Source organism: Ursus americanus, chromosome 35, assembly GCF_024610735.1.
Source record: "Ursus americanus isolate L20-20 chromosome 35, mUrsAme1.1.p, whole genome shotgun sequence".
NCBI classification, from domain to species: Eukaryota; Metazoa; Chordata; class Mammalia; order Carnivora; family Ursidae; genus Ursus; species Ursus americanus.
The window spans coordinates 17,965,037-17,980,476 of record NC_142161.1 but is presented as its reverse complement, the minus strand read 5'-3'; the positions used below and the strand labels follow the sequence as shown (position 1 = coordinate 17,980,476).

Genomic DNA, 15,440 nt, shown 5'->3' with positions numbered 1-15,440 from the left:
CTTTTCTAGCAAATCCTACACCAGCCAGGTTTTTTCTTGTTATATGAGTGGAACGAGGCACTTTAGTTTTGCTGTTTTTGTTTTTTATGTTTTTTAGAGAGAGAGGGAGAACAGGGGTGGGGAAGCAGAGAGAGAATCTTAAGCAGCCTCCACACCCAGCACAGAGCCTGATGGCTTGATCTCACAGCCCTGAGATTATGACCTGAGCCAAAATCAAGAGTCGGACGCTTAACCGGCTGAGCCACCCAGGTGCCCTGTTGTGCTGTTTTTAAAGATGACCACATTTGTCATTACCATTTTCTTACAGAGGTTAGACTTTGACCCTTTTATGTGTCTGCCTTTATGTGTAAATAGTTACTGAATTAAAGACAGGACTAGATTTCTCGTAAGTGTTGTTATTTTCCTCAAGAAAATTATATTGTTGCTTTATCTGGCCAATCTTATTACTTCTAAATAACTCAAACCGTGGATCTTTGATATACCTCCTTTATTCTTCAATCTTTTTTTTTCCATCTGTATTAGTGTTTTGGTTAGATTGTGAATAAGGACTATTCCTCATGATTCTAGTAATTAATGCTAGGGCACTTGATAAGTGTTCAAAAATTTTTTAAAGAAATAACTCAAAGTGGGATGCTTGGGTGACTCAGTTGGTTAAGCATCTGCGTTTGTCTCAGGTCATGATCCTGGAGTCCTGGAATCGAGTCCCACGTCTGGGCTCCTTGCTCAGCAGGCAGTCTGCTTCTCCCTCTGCCTGCTGCTCTCCCCGCTTGTATGCTCTCTCTCTCTCTGACAAATAAATAAAATCTTAAAAAAAAAAAAGTAACTCAAAGATTAGAAATGTGTTTGTTTTTAAGAAGTTTTACAAATTTCGTATTTTTATCTGTGGTAAAGTTTGGCTATTTTTATAAAAAAATATGTTAATACACATTTAACTTCTGGATGCAGAAGGATTTTTTTTTTTTAAGAGGGAGGGTGAGAGGGGCAGAGGGAGAGAGAATCTTAAGCAGGCTCCACACCCAGTATGGGGCCTGATGCAGGGCTTGATCTCACAACCCTGAGATCATGACCTGAGCTGATGCTTAACTGACTGAGCCACCCAGGTGCCCCTGATACAGAAGGATTTTTAACATGAAATAAAAAGTAAGAGCCGTTAAATAAAAATATTCAAAGATTTTATTACAGGGGGAGCTGGGTATCTCAGTCAGTTAAGTGTCCCACTCTTGATTTTGGCTCAGGTCATTATCTCAGGGTTGTGGGATCCAGACCCGTGTCAGGCTCTGAGATCAGCAGGGAGTCTGCTTCAGATTCTTTCCCTCTCCCTCTGCAACGCTCTCTCTCTCTCTAAAATAAATAAATAAATATTTTTAAAAAAAAGGTTTTATGGGGCACCTGGGTGGCACAGTGGTTAAGCGCCTGCCTTCGGCTCAGGGCGTGATCCCGGCGTTACGGGATCGAGCCCCACATCAGGCTCCTCTGCTATGAGCCTCCTTCTTCCTCTCCCGCTCCCCCTGCTTGTGTTCCCTCTCTTGCTGGCTGTCTCTATCTCTGTCAAATAAATAAATAAAATCTTTAAAAAAAAAAAAGGTTTTATTACATTAAAATGAAATAAAAATCTGTATGGTAGGGGCGCCTGGTGGCTCAGTCTATTAAGCGTCTGACTTCGGCCCCTGTGTCGGGCTCCCTGCTCAATGGGGGGTCTGTTTCTCCCTCTCCCTCTGACCCTCCTCCCAGCTTGTGCTCTCTCCCTCTCTCTCTCAAATAAATAAAATCTAAAAAAAAGAAAAAAATCTGTGTGGTAAAAATACCATTATCAAAATTTAATGCCAATTTGTATGTATGACTTATATCTATGACATATTCTTTTTCTTTTCTTTTTTTTTTAAAAGATTTTATTTTATTTATTTGTCAGAGAGAGAGAGCACAAGGGAGCAACAGGCAGAGCAGGTAGAGGGAGAAGCAGGCTCCCCGCCGTGCAGGGAGCCCGATGTGGGATTCCTGGGATCATGACCTGAGCTGAAGGCAGACACTCAAACGACTGAGGCACCCAGGCATCCCTCATATATTCTTACATGTGTAACAGAATGTGGAAATTTTCATATATATGTGTATATATATATATATATATGCATATGTATGTATATACACACACACACACACTCACAAATGAGTAAGATTTGGGCAAAAAATGAGTAAAGGTCATGAACAAGGAATTAGCCAAAGAAGGAATGCAAGTGACCAGTAAACATACGAAAAAATTATCAATCTTATTTGTAATCAAAGTTAGAAAATAGAACAAGATAACAATTTTTATCTGTCAAACTGGTAAGAATTAGAAAAACACAATAATGCTTAAAAATTGGTTAGTATTCAGGGAAATAGCTTCATAGCTTGTAGGTTTGGAGTATGAACTGTACAACTTTTATAAACATCTGTATAACCTTATGTGTATAGAAGGCAGTTGATGACATATATCAGAAGCTTAAAAACTGCCTTTTACTTAGAAATTCTACCTCTAAGAATTTATTCTAGAGCTATAACAGGAAAAATATAAATGTTAATAATGAGGGATTGGCTAAGATTGTTATGGTATATATTTTAATATAATAGAATTCTAGTCAGCCATTAAAAATGAAATGATAGATTATATTTAGTGATTTGAAAATCAATGTTCATAATACAAGCAAAAATTTTGGACATAAGTATCAAATATGTCCCACTGTAAAAATTAGCCTTTTGGACATCCCTGGTTACCCAAGCATAAAAGTCAGCAATGTTACCCTCATTAACCATAACATCAGATTTTCCTAATGCTTTATTTTAACAGAATTCCAGGCACAATTTAAAATGTGTATATTGTAATGTAATCAATAGTTCTGAATAATGGGTGACTACTGGTTTTGCTCGCAGAATCTTTTCAGTGTATTTGACATTTTAGATTTCAAGTGTATTTGATACTCAGATCAGCAATTTGGGAGAGCTTTCTGCAATGGTGAAAATGTCCGATAATTTGCACTGCCCATTACAGAGGTATTTAGTACCCACATACAGCTGTTGAGCACTTGAAATATGGCTAGTGCAATTGAGGAACTGGAATTTTATATAATTTCAATTTATTTAAATTGCCACATGTAGCTAGTGGCTATCATAATAGTACAGTGAAGATTACTCTCTTAATCTATAAATTGATCAGTGAAGTATTATTAGGGGCATTGAAGACAACAATACTCTTATTTCCAGATACCAACATCTGTTTTCTGAGGATTAGCTCTACAACCATCGCTTTTCTTGCATGACAGGGGTTCTGAAGTGATTTTTCCTGGAAGCCAAAAATGTGATCAAGCCAGTTATGCCTTTCTGTGTGCTGTGTATGGCACAGATAACTACATAAATCTTACAGTTGAACATTTCAGGAAGCAAAGGCAGCTGCACTAACTATAGCAGTGAACGCTTTGCTAGTTTTTACTTGTTATTTGTGCTCTTGATCATATGTGAGTACTGCGCTTTGCCAGGATATAGGGCAGTTACATAAGTACTATAAAAAAATTTTCAGATCAGTGACTGCGCAAGAACAAGGGGAGGAAGCTAATGTTTGTTGAGTGCTTAGTGTTAGTCATTCTGCTCAGCACTTTCTCATACGGATTATTTTAGTTATTTAGTTGCCTTTTTCACATTATCACGGAGGGCTTCTCACTTGCCAGTGTGTGTGCCTCCATTTACTTTATTTCCTTCTAATTTCTGCCTTTGTGTTTCTTCTTTGTTTACCAGTCTACCTGTTCATCTCAGATTTTCTTTTTTCTTTTTTTTTCTTTAAGATTTTATTTATTTATTTGACAGAGAGAGGGGCAGCAAGAGAGGGAACACAAGCAGGGGAAGTGGGAGAGGAAGAAGCAGGCTTCCCGTTGAACAGGGAGCCCAATGCAGGGCTCGATCCTAGAATGCTGGGATCATGACCTGAGCCGTAGGCAGACGCTTAATGACTGAGCCATCCAGGCGCCCCACATCTCCGATTTTCTTCTCCGCAGCTCTTCTTTCTTTTTTGGCATTGTCTCTATTGTAGAGTTTTATATCATCAACTTGCTTTTTGTAACCACTATGGTATTTTGATAGTTGCATCTTCCTGTCAGTAGGCTGTTGTCCTTTTTAGGCAGTCTTAAGGTGCCCATGTTGAGCTCTTTTGGCCCATTATCTAAGAACTCTTTATTTGCTACCAGAGACACTTAGTTTAAAAAATCCAAACATCGAAAAGGAGTTGTTACTGCAGTAGAGCAACGTATTGTTTGCTTCTCAAAATCAGATGTATTTCTTTGGGTGTAATCCTTCTCTTGGCAAGTCTATAAGTAAATTCCAATTTTATCCCATAACAACTATCTGCCTTCTAAAGAGTAATAACTTTTTTTTAATAAAGATTTTTAAATTCTTTATTTGAGAGAGAGAAAGAGCACTAGCAGGGGGAGAGGGAGAAGCAGACTCCCTGCTGAGCAGGGAGCCCAACTGGGGGCTCAATCCTAGGACCCTGGGATTATGACCTCAGCCAAAGGCAGATGGTTACCCAACTGAGCCACCCAGGTACCCCAAGAGTGATAACTTCTAAAAAATGGAATAATAGGCAAGAAGGTTAGCTGTATGCCAGGGAATATATTACTAACACATTTTATTTTATTTAGTGTCAGAAATTTGGAGAGTATCACAAAGATGATCCAAGTTCCTTCAGATTTTCAGAAACTTTCTCCCTTTATCCACAGGTGAGTAGATAAAGTCCATGTTCTTTTCTTAGTGTTGACAGTAGCATTGGGTCTCCCTTCCTCTGTTGTATAAGAATATATGATCTGTTGTATTGGGTTATTCTTTTGGTAACGTTTTAAGTTTTGGGATAGCTAAGAAATTAAAATTGTCCTGGAGTAGTTACTGAAAAGTGTATAGTATTTTTATGATGGCCTTCAAAACAGTCATTTATTTGTGGTGAAAGAAATTTGCACTGGAACCCTACTCTGGAGTAGAGTTAGGTGTAAGGTAGATTAGCTTTCCATCTGATACAAGGGATCTATCTAATTATAGTAGTACTGAAAGGAAGTACCTTGGCCAGTCAGCTAGTCTTATAGAACAATTTTATGGGAATATACCAGATAAATAGAAAAGAAGCTACTTTGATTTACCTTACAGAACTTTTTCCACTTGGGTTGTGGAATCTGCCTGTCTTATTTTGATAGATATTTTTAGAAGTCTAGGTGGTTTATATGATGAGTAACAGAACATTTATTCAGCTGAGGTCTTTATGCAGGGAACTTCAGGAGAATAAAGATGACTGACACGAATCTCACTTTCAAGGAGCTTTCAGTCTGAAGGGTGAGATCTGAAATACACGTAACACAGAACAGAAAGAGAGAAATGCTATGAGAGAGACACAGAATTTAAAGGGAACTTAAAGGAATCCTTCCAAGCAAATGGTGTGATACATCTTTATAGAAGAGGTGGCATTTTAGCTTAGCCTGGAAGGATGATTATATTGAGATGTGGAAATTCAAATTTTTGCCCATGAATACGTCACTCAAATCTTCAACTTTGTTTTCAGAAATACTCTTATTTTTTATCGATCTGTAGTGTAGAAACTTCATGTTTATACAGGGAGGTGTCCCTAAACCTCTGGTTGCAGTTTTGGAGAACTAGGAAAGGGCAGAGTCTGTTTGTCTTAAGGTGGGCAAAACCCTTTCTCAAGCCTCATATTAGTAGCAGAAACTAATAGGAAAGAGAATGTGAGCATTAGCCTCAGTATTTGACTGAATGCCGAACACTTTCCTTTCTTTCTCTTCTCTTCCAACTCCAAGCTTTCTTTTTAGGCTTTTGATAGTTGATTTCTCGAGAGATCTGGGACTCTCATCTTTTCCGATCTATTGGAAATCACGGAGGACCCAGAAATAATTTGTTTTCTTTGGGCTTTTAAAGCCTGATGCTCTTCTAAAAGGTAACATAGACTAAATGTAGGGAAGGTTTTTATTTCTAAAATATCTACCCCCAGATTTACTAATTACGCATTGCTGTGAGTAAACAGGAGTGGCTGAAGTGGTAAAGGATGAGAGAGCCTCTCTCTGATCACTGAGAAAAGAAGAGGAATGAGAGTGTCACTGAGTGGCATGTGCTGGGAGAGACCTGTGGAATGAGTCCTGGCAGGAGCATCATGTAGGCACTTGAGCCCTGAGGGTGGAGGGAAGTGGACAGAAGTAATTGAAAGACAAATGAGAGTTCTCTGGAAAGCTGATTCTGTTGATTGTATCTGAGACCTTTGAATGTATCAAAGCACAATGTAGCGTCCTTTATTCAGGCCAGACTCTTCCCCTTTTTGATCTCTTTCACATGAGGAGTGGGTAGAAGGAAAGTGAAAGGAGAAAGAAGGAATGAAACAATGTCCAAAGAATGTTTCTTAGGGATAAGGAAGAACTTAAATATTAAGAAACAAGTGGGTATATGTAAGTCCTTTTTTTTTTTTTTTTTTTTAAATCAATGCAGACCCTTCCCTGCGCAACTTTTGGGAGCTCTCAAAAAATAGAAACTCTGTTAATCTGTTTTTATGTTCTCTTGGCGTCTTTTGATGGTGGTAAGGAATAGTAATAAAAAAGTTCAGAGATGTGGCTGGAGAGATAAGGAATAAAAACAGAAGAATGCTGAGAATGCACCATGTAGCATCAGCCTCTGGATAACTTAGATCCAAGCAAGGAGTTTTTTGTTCCTATTCTTGCTTTCCTTTTGAGTCATCTCTTTTACTTTAATTTTTTTTATTGTTGTTAAATTATATTTTCACGTAACTGATAAAGATTGTGAATAAGATTCTTAAGAATACAATTTAGAATGTCCTTATTATAACTCGTTTTATTGTCTTGATAGTTCTAATCAAATGCTTTTTTTTTCCTTTTAAAGATTTTATTTATTTATTTGACAGAGATAGAGACAGCCAGCGAGAGAGGGAACACAAGCAGGGGGAGTGGGAGAGGAAGAAGCAGGCTCATAGCGGAGGAGCCTGATGTGGGGCTCGATCCCATAACGCTGGGATCATGCCCTGAGCCGAAGGCAGGCGCTTAACCGCTGTGCCACCCAGGCGCCCCTAATCAAATGCTTTTGTAATAGTAAGCTGTTGCAGTAAAATCAGTAAGAGCTATCTCATGTGTTTTTTTTTTTCTTGTAGTTTATGTTTCATTTAAGAAGATCTCCTTTCTTACAAGTTTTTAACAATAGTCCTGATGAGAGTTCATATTATCGTCACCATTTTATGCGTCAAGATTTGACCCAGTCCCTAATCATGATTCAGCCTATTCTGTATGCATATTCTTTTAGTGGACCCCCAGAGGTAAGAGAGGCAGAAAACAAAAATTGGTTTTGTTACTGTGATGTGTGGCATTAAAAAGTAAAAACAATTAAGTTTTTCTTGAAATATAGTTACTAAATATAAGAATTTAGTTCAAGAACTTATGTTATTCATATATTCACTTAAAAATATTTGAGTGCTTACTGTATGCTAAGTTGCACTAGAAATCATTTTAAAAAATGTAAAAAGTGAGGTGGAAGAGACTTTTAAGATCAATTTGTGTAGTTATTTGGTTGATCAAATTCTCTAGGGCTTATGATTATTCTTATGTCTTTAACAGTGTCCAGAGGTAGTGATGGTTCTAGAACCTGTAGCTTATTCCAGAGTAAACTGTCTGATAATTTGGACTTTCTGTCTCAACAAAACATCTTGCTTAAATATCATCTCATTCTCCTGTAGCTTTTTTTTGAACATAAGATACCGTTGATTATAAAGATGTATATTTAGAAAGGTGATAATAAAGTCATTCATTTAGATTTCTTAGCAAACTGTCCCACTTACTTTAACCAATTGTTAAACAGTTTTTCTATTTTGTAGTTAAAATCGTCTGTTTTACAACTTAAGAGTATGTAATGACTGTATTTGAAAATAATATATAAGAATGGTCAGCATAAAGAGAATATTTGTAATATCTCCTGATTAATGATCTCTTATGATACCTTTATTCATTGTTTTGTAAAAAAATGTATAAAACATTTTGTTACTATAATTGTTTTTAGTAGTTTGTCATAGTGTCCACTTTTCTAGCAAATATATATTGTTAATGTGATGGCCTAGCTATGTATTTGGTTTTATAGTTCTTTGAACCAGGAAAGAGTTTTAGAGAATTTTTTTTTTTATTTCAGAGTAATACATTTTAATTGTAGATACCTGGAAAATGTAGATTAGTGTTTAGAAGAAATCTGGAATCCCATAATCCCTACTGTCTGCTCCTGTTAAATCCCAACCTTTCCATTTAATCCATGAATCCCATTAGCTTCATTTACTTAAGGCTTTGCTTTTGGAGTTATTCTCTTTCTTCTATCATCACTTACTCTTCCTCTGGATCATTCCCATTAACATAGAAACCCGAGTCACATTCACGTTAAAAACCAACAGACAAACCACCCTGGACTTCACATTTTGTCTAATTGCCACCCATTTCTCTGGCCTCAGTTGCAGCTGAACTCAGTTACCTGTTGTCTATATGATGATCTCGCCTCACATTCTCTTCTCAACCTACATGATTCAGATTCTTGTCCTTAACATTACACTGAAAAAACTCTTACCAGGCCACCAGTGTCCTACATCTTGCCAGAACTCTCGACAGCATTAATTTACCTAATGAGGACTCTCCTCAAAAACCTTTTGTTTTAAGCTTCTCTGACACCTGCAATACCTAGTTTTCCTCCTAATCACTGCCTGTTCCTTCTCAGTTTCCTTTTGCTGACTTCTTCTTTTCAGAACTCTGAAATGTTAGTATGCTCCGGGGTCCTGTCTCTGGCTTTTGCTCTGTGATATATACTGTGCTGCAGTATAATCACATAGCTTTAATTACCATCTTCATGCACGTGATACCCAAATTTATGTCATTAGTTCTGACCGCTCCCTTACATTTCCTACTCAGAACTATTTTTCCATCTCCAAATTTGCTCTTTCCCAAGCCTTTCCCCTCTCACTCAATGGGGCCGTCATCAGGCTTAGGAGTTAACCCTGATTTCCTCTTGGCTCTACCCTGTTTTTCAGTTGTTACTTCCGTTTTTGTGATTTCTCAGAAAATTAAAATGTACTGCAAGAATTCATGGTAACAAGATGTTTTTAAGTTATAAGGTATAAATTTTAAATTTTAAAGATATCCTGGAAAGATCTGTTTTGTAACTTTAAGTAATTTATTTTTCCATCTTCCTCTTCTCTCGTTGTTCTCTTCTGTTAGCCGGTTCTTCTTGACAGCAGCAGCATTCTTGCAGATCGCATTCTTCTCATGGACACGTTCTTCCAGATTTTGATTTATCATGGTGAGGTAAGATTCCATAGCATTTAAAGCTGTGCACGTATGTGCAATAGAGTCTTTTTATTCATGGAAGCTTCCCCTTCTTTACCATATGGCTACTGTTTCCTCTGTGATAAAATACATATAAAATACGATTCTTCCTGCCACAGGTTTTTAGACTTCATTTGCAGTTGACCTACCTGTGATCGTTCTGTCTGTCCACGTACGATTGGATAAATGGATTTTGCACAAAGCATAGTGTTGGGAAAGTAAGAGCATTGATGTATACATAGGCATGCCATACTTTTTGGTTTTACCTGAGACATCGAGAAGGGAAAAGCCTTTGTCAGTAGGCAGGCTCTCCCTTTCATTATTTCATGTTAATCATTTAAAAAGCATTCCATTTGATGCATTTAAAGTATTTAAGAAATATTCCACATGATCTGAAAACTCATTCAAAGCATAAGTGAATTAAAATTAAAATTTATACCTTTACTTAATTGGAATGGGACATGATTGAAAAGAGCAGAATATCTGAATAGCCACTAAGCTTTAATCCAGGTATTTAGCAGAACTCTGTTCATTCCTGCATTTATTCATTCAGCCAGTAATTAAATGTTTCCTCTGTCTAAGAAAGCATTGTATTCTGGATGCCTTGGAAGATACAGAGATTTCTTTTTCACAGACCCACTCTCAAACTTATAGTCTAGAATTCTATTAACTTGTGCAGATTTATTTTGCCAGTTGTTTTAATTGTAATTGATTTTAGATTTGTACTGTAATTGTAAAAGTGTACTCAAAATATCCTTTTAAGTAATATGATCTAGGACTTTTAAAAGATTTATTAATTATTATTTTTAATTGATACCAGTACTACTATCCGTCAGTTTTTAAGGATAATGCCTATTACGTGACAGAGTGAGGTATTTTGCTGCTTTTTAAAATTTTTTTTGTAAAAATAGCTTGTTAATGTGCTAAAAGGAGAAATCTGAAATGCACATGACTGTTCCTCTGTTAAATACAGAGATATGAAGCCATATAGAGTATATATTGACTGATGCAGTTAAGTTAGAAACCAAGCCAAGTTTAAATTTTTGGATGATTTAATTACATGGTTTTTGGAGGCATTTACCTTAATAAAAGAATTGATTCAGATGCTCTTCTACAGGTATATTATCTTTATAATGTTATTGCTATTATTACGAAAGTTTTTATGTTTATATATCTTGCCAGAACGTAAGTCCATTGATAAAGACTTTTATAATAGTAGCTGGTTAATTTTGAAGTCTCTGGGAAATCTTCTGTTAACAAAAATCCCCCTCGTTTATCATAAACTTAGATTTTAGCAAATAACATAAACGTAGTATTTAAACATTTTTCTGGTTTGTTATTTCTTTTTACTTTTAAAGGAGAAGAAATATTCTAATTTTGCATCTGTTTACTCAAGAATACCAAAATTAGTGTTCTTGATTTAAAAACTGATAAATGAAATAATGATTTATAATTTTCTTATTTTCTGAAGATTAATTCCCTTGGAAAAAACCTCTTAAAGTTTTTGGATAGGCAAGAAGTTAAAAGTAATAATTTCTTTAATTGCTTTAAAATTAGACCATTGCACAGTGGCGCAAGTCAGGATACCAGGACATGCCAGAATATGAAAACTTCCGCCATCTTCTCCAAGCCCCGGTGGATGACGCACAGGAGATTCTTCACTCCAGATTTCCAATGCCAAGATACATCGACACTGAACATGGAGGGAGCCAGGTAAGTGTGGTCCGTTTGTTGTTGGTATTGTAATGAGTTGTTCCTACTTGCCTTCTGACCTTCATTTGAAAAGACTGCTTTACAAGGCAAGTCAAAGAGGAAGGAGATGGGTAGAAGGTTTACAAGGGAAAATATGCTTCCTTTTTGCCTTAGCATTGAGAGCAAAGCAGTGATTCTTGGCCAGTTGCCTAAAGCTGGCAGTTTCTCCCACCTTCTACCACCAGCCTAGATTGAATAACAGAGCCGGGATGACATTATGGTGGCGCGTCAGCTTTAGTGGAGCAAGAACAACAACTTGGAAAAAAATTGAGTGTACCTTTTTCGGTATAATTTTGTTAAATCAGTTTATTTAATGAAGAAGTCTATGACTGTGAAGTTTGCGGTAACATAATTTTTTCTGTTTTCCTCATTCTGTCATTTCAGTTTTCTAGAAAATGTCATATAATAGGAAAGCATTAGATTACAAAAAAGACTTTGGGGTTTTTAGAATTATGAGGATTAAATAAGGTCCATGTACATATACACATGGCCCTTCAGGACCTTTAGAAGGCTAGGTTTAAGACCCCTTAACATAAACTCTTAAAAAAGTTTTTACTTCTCCCTTGTAATTTTATTAGAGCTATAATAAATTAATTATAGGTTAATACAAGTTTGTTTCACTTGCTAAAGGCAGGGACCTTGCTTCATTTATTATTGCTTACCTAGTGCCTAGCACAGTATTATAAAATAGGTGGTAAATATTAGTAACTATTACTCAGAAATGATAGCTACTTACTTTTAGGGTTTTATTGTATTTATAATAAGAGCTACCATGTGTTGAGAATTTGCAAAGCTGTTAGTACTTTACACACCTTGTCTCATTTGATCCTCATAACAGTCCTATTGTTATCTCCATTTTACAGATAATAAGACTGAGACTTAAGTTATTTGTGGCCAAGGAAACACACAGTAAATGGAGAAGCTGGCGTCCGAATCTAGGTGTTCTGACTCTGGAGCCAGTGTTCTTGTGTTAAACTGCTTAGGCATAGATTAGACAAAGATTTTGTGTGATACAAAATTTCAAAAGCTATGACTGCCTCTGTTTTTCCAGTATGAAATAATAATTTATGCCTAGTTCTTTCATTGATGTCTCATCACGTGTAGTGCTATTTCTCCTCTTTTATTCTGGTTTTCATGATGATAAGGCTTAGTGGAGAGATGGTTAAAATGTTGGATAAGTTGTCTTATGGAATAGCCTACAGTTTAAGAAAGTTTGAGAGTCATTGTTTAAAGTAAAAGAATGTATACTTCAAATCTCTGATGGCATTTCAGACCAAGTGTTTAGTAAATTTCACAATAATCTTGTACTTGTTGCACACATAAATTTTATATGCTGAGTTTTGGATTCAACAGTTTATTATTTGTTTTTATGAATGTATGATTTGGAAAGAAGAGGGTGCATTTATTTATTTGTAACACGTAGTGGCCCACATATTTCCAAAATTTAGTTCATTTTTTTAAAAGTTACTTTTTAATAAAATTAACCTTATCAAAACATATTAAAGTTGATTTTAGATCGCATAATGTGTTTGTTCAGCTCATATTGACTAAATCTATTTTTGGTAGATAATGTTATTTCCTCTTTGCTTTTAAGGCCCGTTTCCTGCTTTCAAAAGTCAACCCTTCCCAGACTCATAATAATATGTATGCCTGGGGACAGGTAAGTGTAAATAGTGGATCTTGGAAATTATTTCTTTTGTGTATTTATAGTTTGTTATTTTAGTGAGAGCTACATTTTTCCCTATGTATTTGCTAATGATTTCTTTTGGAAAAGTAATGAAAAAATGAGTAGGAAATAGAATTAGCATTTGGTGGTACCATAGAAAGTAAAAAGTGATCATTTCAAATAGGTAGAATTCCTTCCTATTCCTAGTTTAGGACTACACCCTTGAGACAAAAAGCAATATAGTGTATAATATAAGATAGAAAGTGACGATTTAAACTTAATGCTAGGACATGAACTATAAAAGGCCACACATAATAAGTTGGAAGAGGTCAGGGATTATAGTTGAACAAGAGAGGTAGGAGGCCTGGAAATCATTGTTAATGTATTTTGATTTGTTAGGAGTCCTACCTCTTGGTACAATATATCAACATTTATCAAGTATCCAATGTACAGGACTCTCTATTGGTACTTTTAGGTAGTAATCATCCCTGCTTTTTTTTTTTTTTAATGTTTCAAGTTTTTATTTAAATTCTAGTTAGCTAACATATAGTGTAGTATTGGTTTCAGAAGTAGAATTTAGTGATTCATCACTTTGATCATCTCTGCTTTTAAAGAGCCGGTAGTCTAGCATTAGAGGTAAGATACATATCTAAGTAATTAAAATATGAGTCAGTATGAGATATGTTCTTTTTAGAAAGATATAAAATATTACAGGGGTTAGAAGAGGAAGAGGGGAAGAGAGCACATGCTGACAGCAGGAGACCATGTGTGATCCGGAAAGAGCCCAGAAAAGGGAACATTTCCTTTTAGAATGGTTAAAATTTCAAGAAGTAGAAATCATATGAGGAATTCCAGGTAAAGGACAGTGTGGACCAAGTAAGATACAGAGCACACGTAGGATGAATAGAACAATAAACTGGAAATGTATTGTGTGGCTAAATTGTGGAGGATCTTAAATGCCAGGTTGAATGCCGAGGAGCTGAGTCTTTATTTAGTAAGTAATAAAATGTTACTGAAGGTTTTTGGACAGGGGCAAATTTGAGTCTTAGATAATATAGTTGAATCTTAAGATTGAGAGCAGTCTATAAGTTGAAACTGTAGTTTGAAGTAATCTAAGTGAGGGAATGAAGGCAAGATGAAAAGGAATGATTTCGGTGACATTTTAAAAGTGGAACCAGTGAGATTTGATTAGAAGTTGCAGGAAAGTAAAAGTTACTCTAGGGCAGGTTAGCTAAATTCAAAATCTGAATTCTGATTGGATTCTGGATTAGAGAAAACAACTATAAAGAACATGATTGGGATAATTGGTGAAATTTGAATATGGACTGTATATCAGCTACTAGTATAATATTATTAATTTAATTGATTGTGATACTACTGTTAATGGTTATATAGGAGATCGTCCGTGACCTTGGGAGGTATATCCTAAAGGGGGTAAAATATCATGATGTCTTCAACTTACAGAAATGATTCAACAAAAGAGAAAAGAAAAGGAAACATATATAGAAACATAAAGCTAATGTGGCAAAATGTAATCAGTGAATTTAGGTACAGGGTATGTGGGTGCTCGTTGTACTTTTTTCTCAACTTTTCTGTAAGTTTGAATTTTTTAAAAATAAGTAGTTGAGGGAGAACAAGGTAATGTAGGATTTTGAGCCTGGGTGACTAGGAGAGCATGTGCCAGTAAGTGGGAAGGCAGAGAGAAAGTGTTTGATTTTAGACACACTGAATTTGAGATAACATCTAGATGGCCAAATTGAGCAGGCTATTAGAAATTTGGGTTTGGTGGTCAGGACAAGGGTGTGAAAGTTGATCATGGACAAGTGATACTTAAAGTTATCACAGTGGATACTTGTTCAAAGAGAGAGTAGAGAGGCAAAAGAAGGATGAGATAAACCCTTGAGGAAGTACAAGTGGTAGGAGTATTTTATAAACAGAGAGGTGGAAGGAAAATGAAAAGAATACCATACCATGTCGTAATAGGTGAGGGAGGGCTTTATAGAAAGAAGGAAGGGGTTAACAAATTCTGAGATGCTACAGACCTTAAAGGAGGATGAAGACGTTAAAAGGGTGGATGGACTTGAAGTCTAGGAGGTCAGTTGTGGCCCTGGCAAGCAGTTATAGAGTGGTGAGTACAAGATAGATTGTAAGGGAGTAGTGGGTGCTTAAGATGTGGAGGTTGTAAGTGTAAATGGTTCTTTTGCAAATTTAGTCTGAGTTCGGGTAGTAGGATAGAAGGATGATTCTTACTAGGGTAAGGGCACAGAACTCACTTGTTGTAGAGCAAGTGTAAGAGGCTGACAAAACAACAGCTTATAGATGTTTAAGATCCTCAGAAGCAGACAGTGTAATCACAAGCACTATATGGAGTTGAAGCATTGGTAAAGAGGCAGGACGTTTCCTTCTGCAGAAGCAAAAGGTAGGAAGGGTAATGACAGAGAAGGATGTTGAGGACAGAATGCTCATATTGGGTAATTGCCTGTTTCTTTTCAGTGATAGTGGATTATTCACTAAGAGTGAGACATGCTGGGGTTAAACGACTAGAAAATAGAAAAGATTTAAAAACAGCTATAAGGAATACAAGAAAGCAACAGCAAGTGAATAAAAGGGTTTTATAGCAGTGAGGGCCCATTTTATTTACTAACAAT

At 36.1% G+C, this 15,440-nt stretch overlaps 1 protein-coding gene across 1 annotated transcript in view; it reads left to right on the top strand.

The window, feature by feature from the left end:
• SEC23A (SEC23 homolog A, COPII component) overlaps positions 1 to 15,440 on the top strand; it is a 70,258-nt gene that overhangs the window by 48,046 nt on the left and 6,772 nt on the right. The window contains exons 18-22 of the mRNA XM_087859078.1: positions 4,665 to 4,742; positions 7,175 to 7,336; positions 9,267 to 9,353; positions 10,932 to 11,087; positions 12,721 to 12,786. Coding sequence (XP_087715204.1) covers positions 4,665 to 4,742; positions 7,175 to 7,336; positions 9,267 to 9,353; positions 10,932 to 11,087; positions 12,721 to 12,786 — 549 coding nt within the window. The remainder of the gene's footprint in view (positions 1 to 4,664; positions 4,743 to 7,174; positions 7,337 to 9,266; positions 9,354 to 10,931; positions 11,088 to 12,720; positions 12,787 to 15,440) is intronic.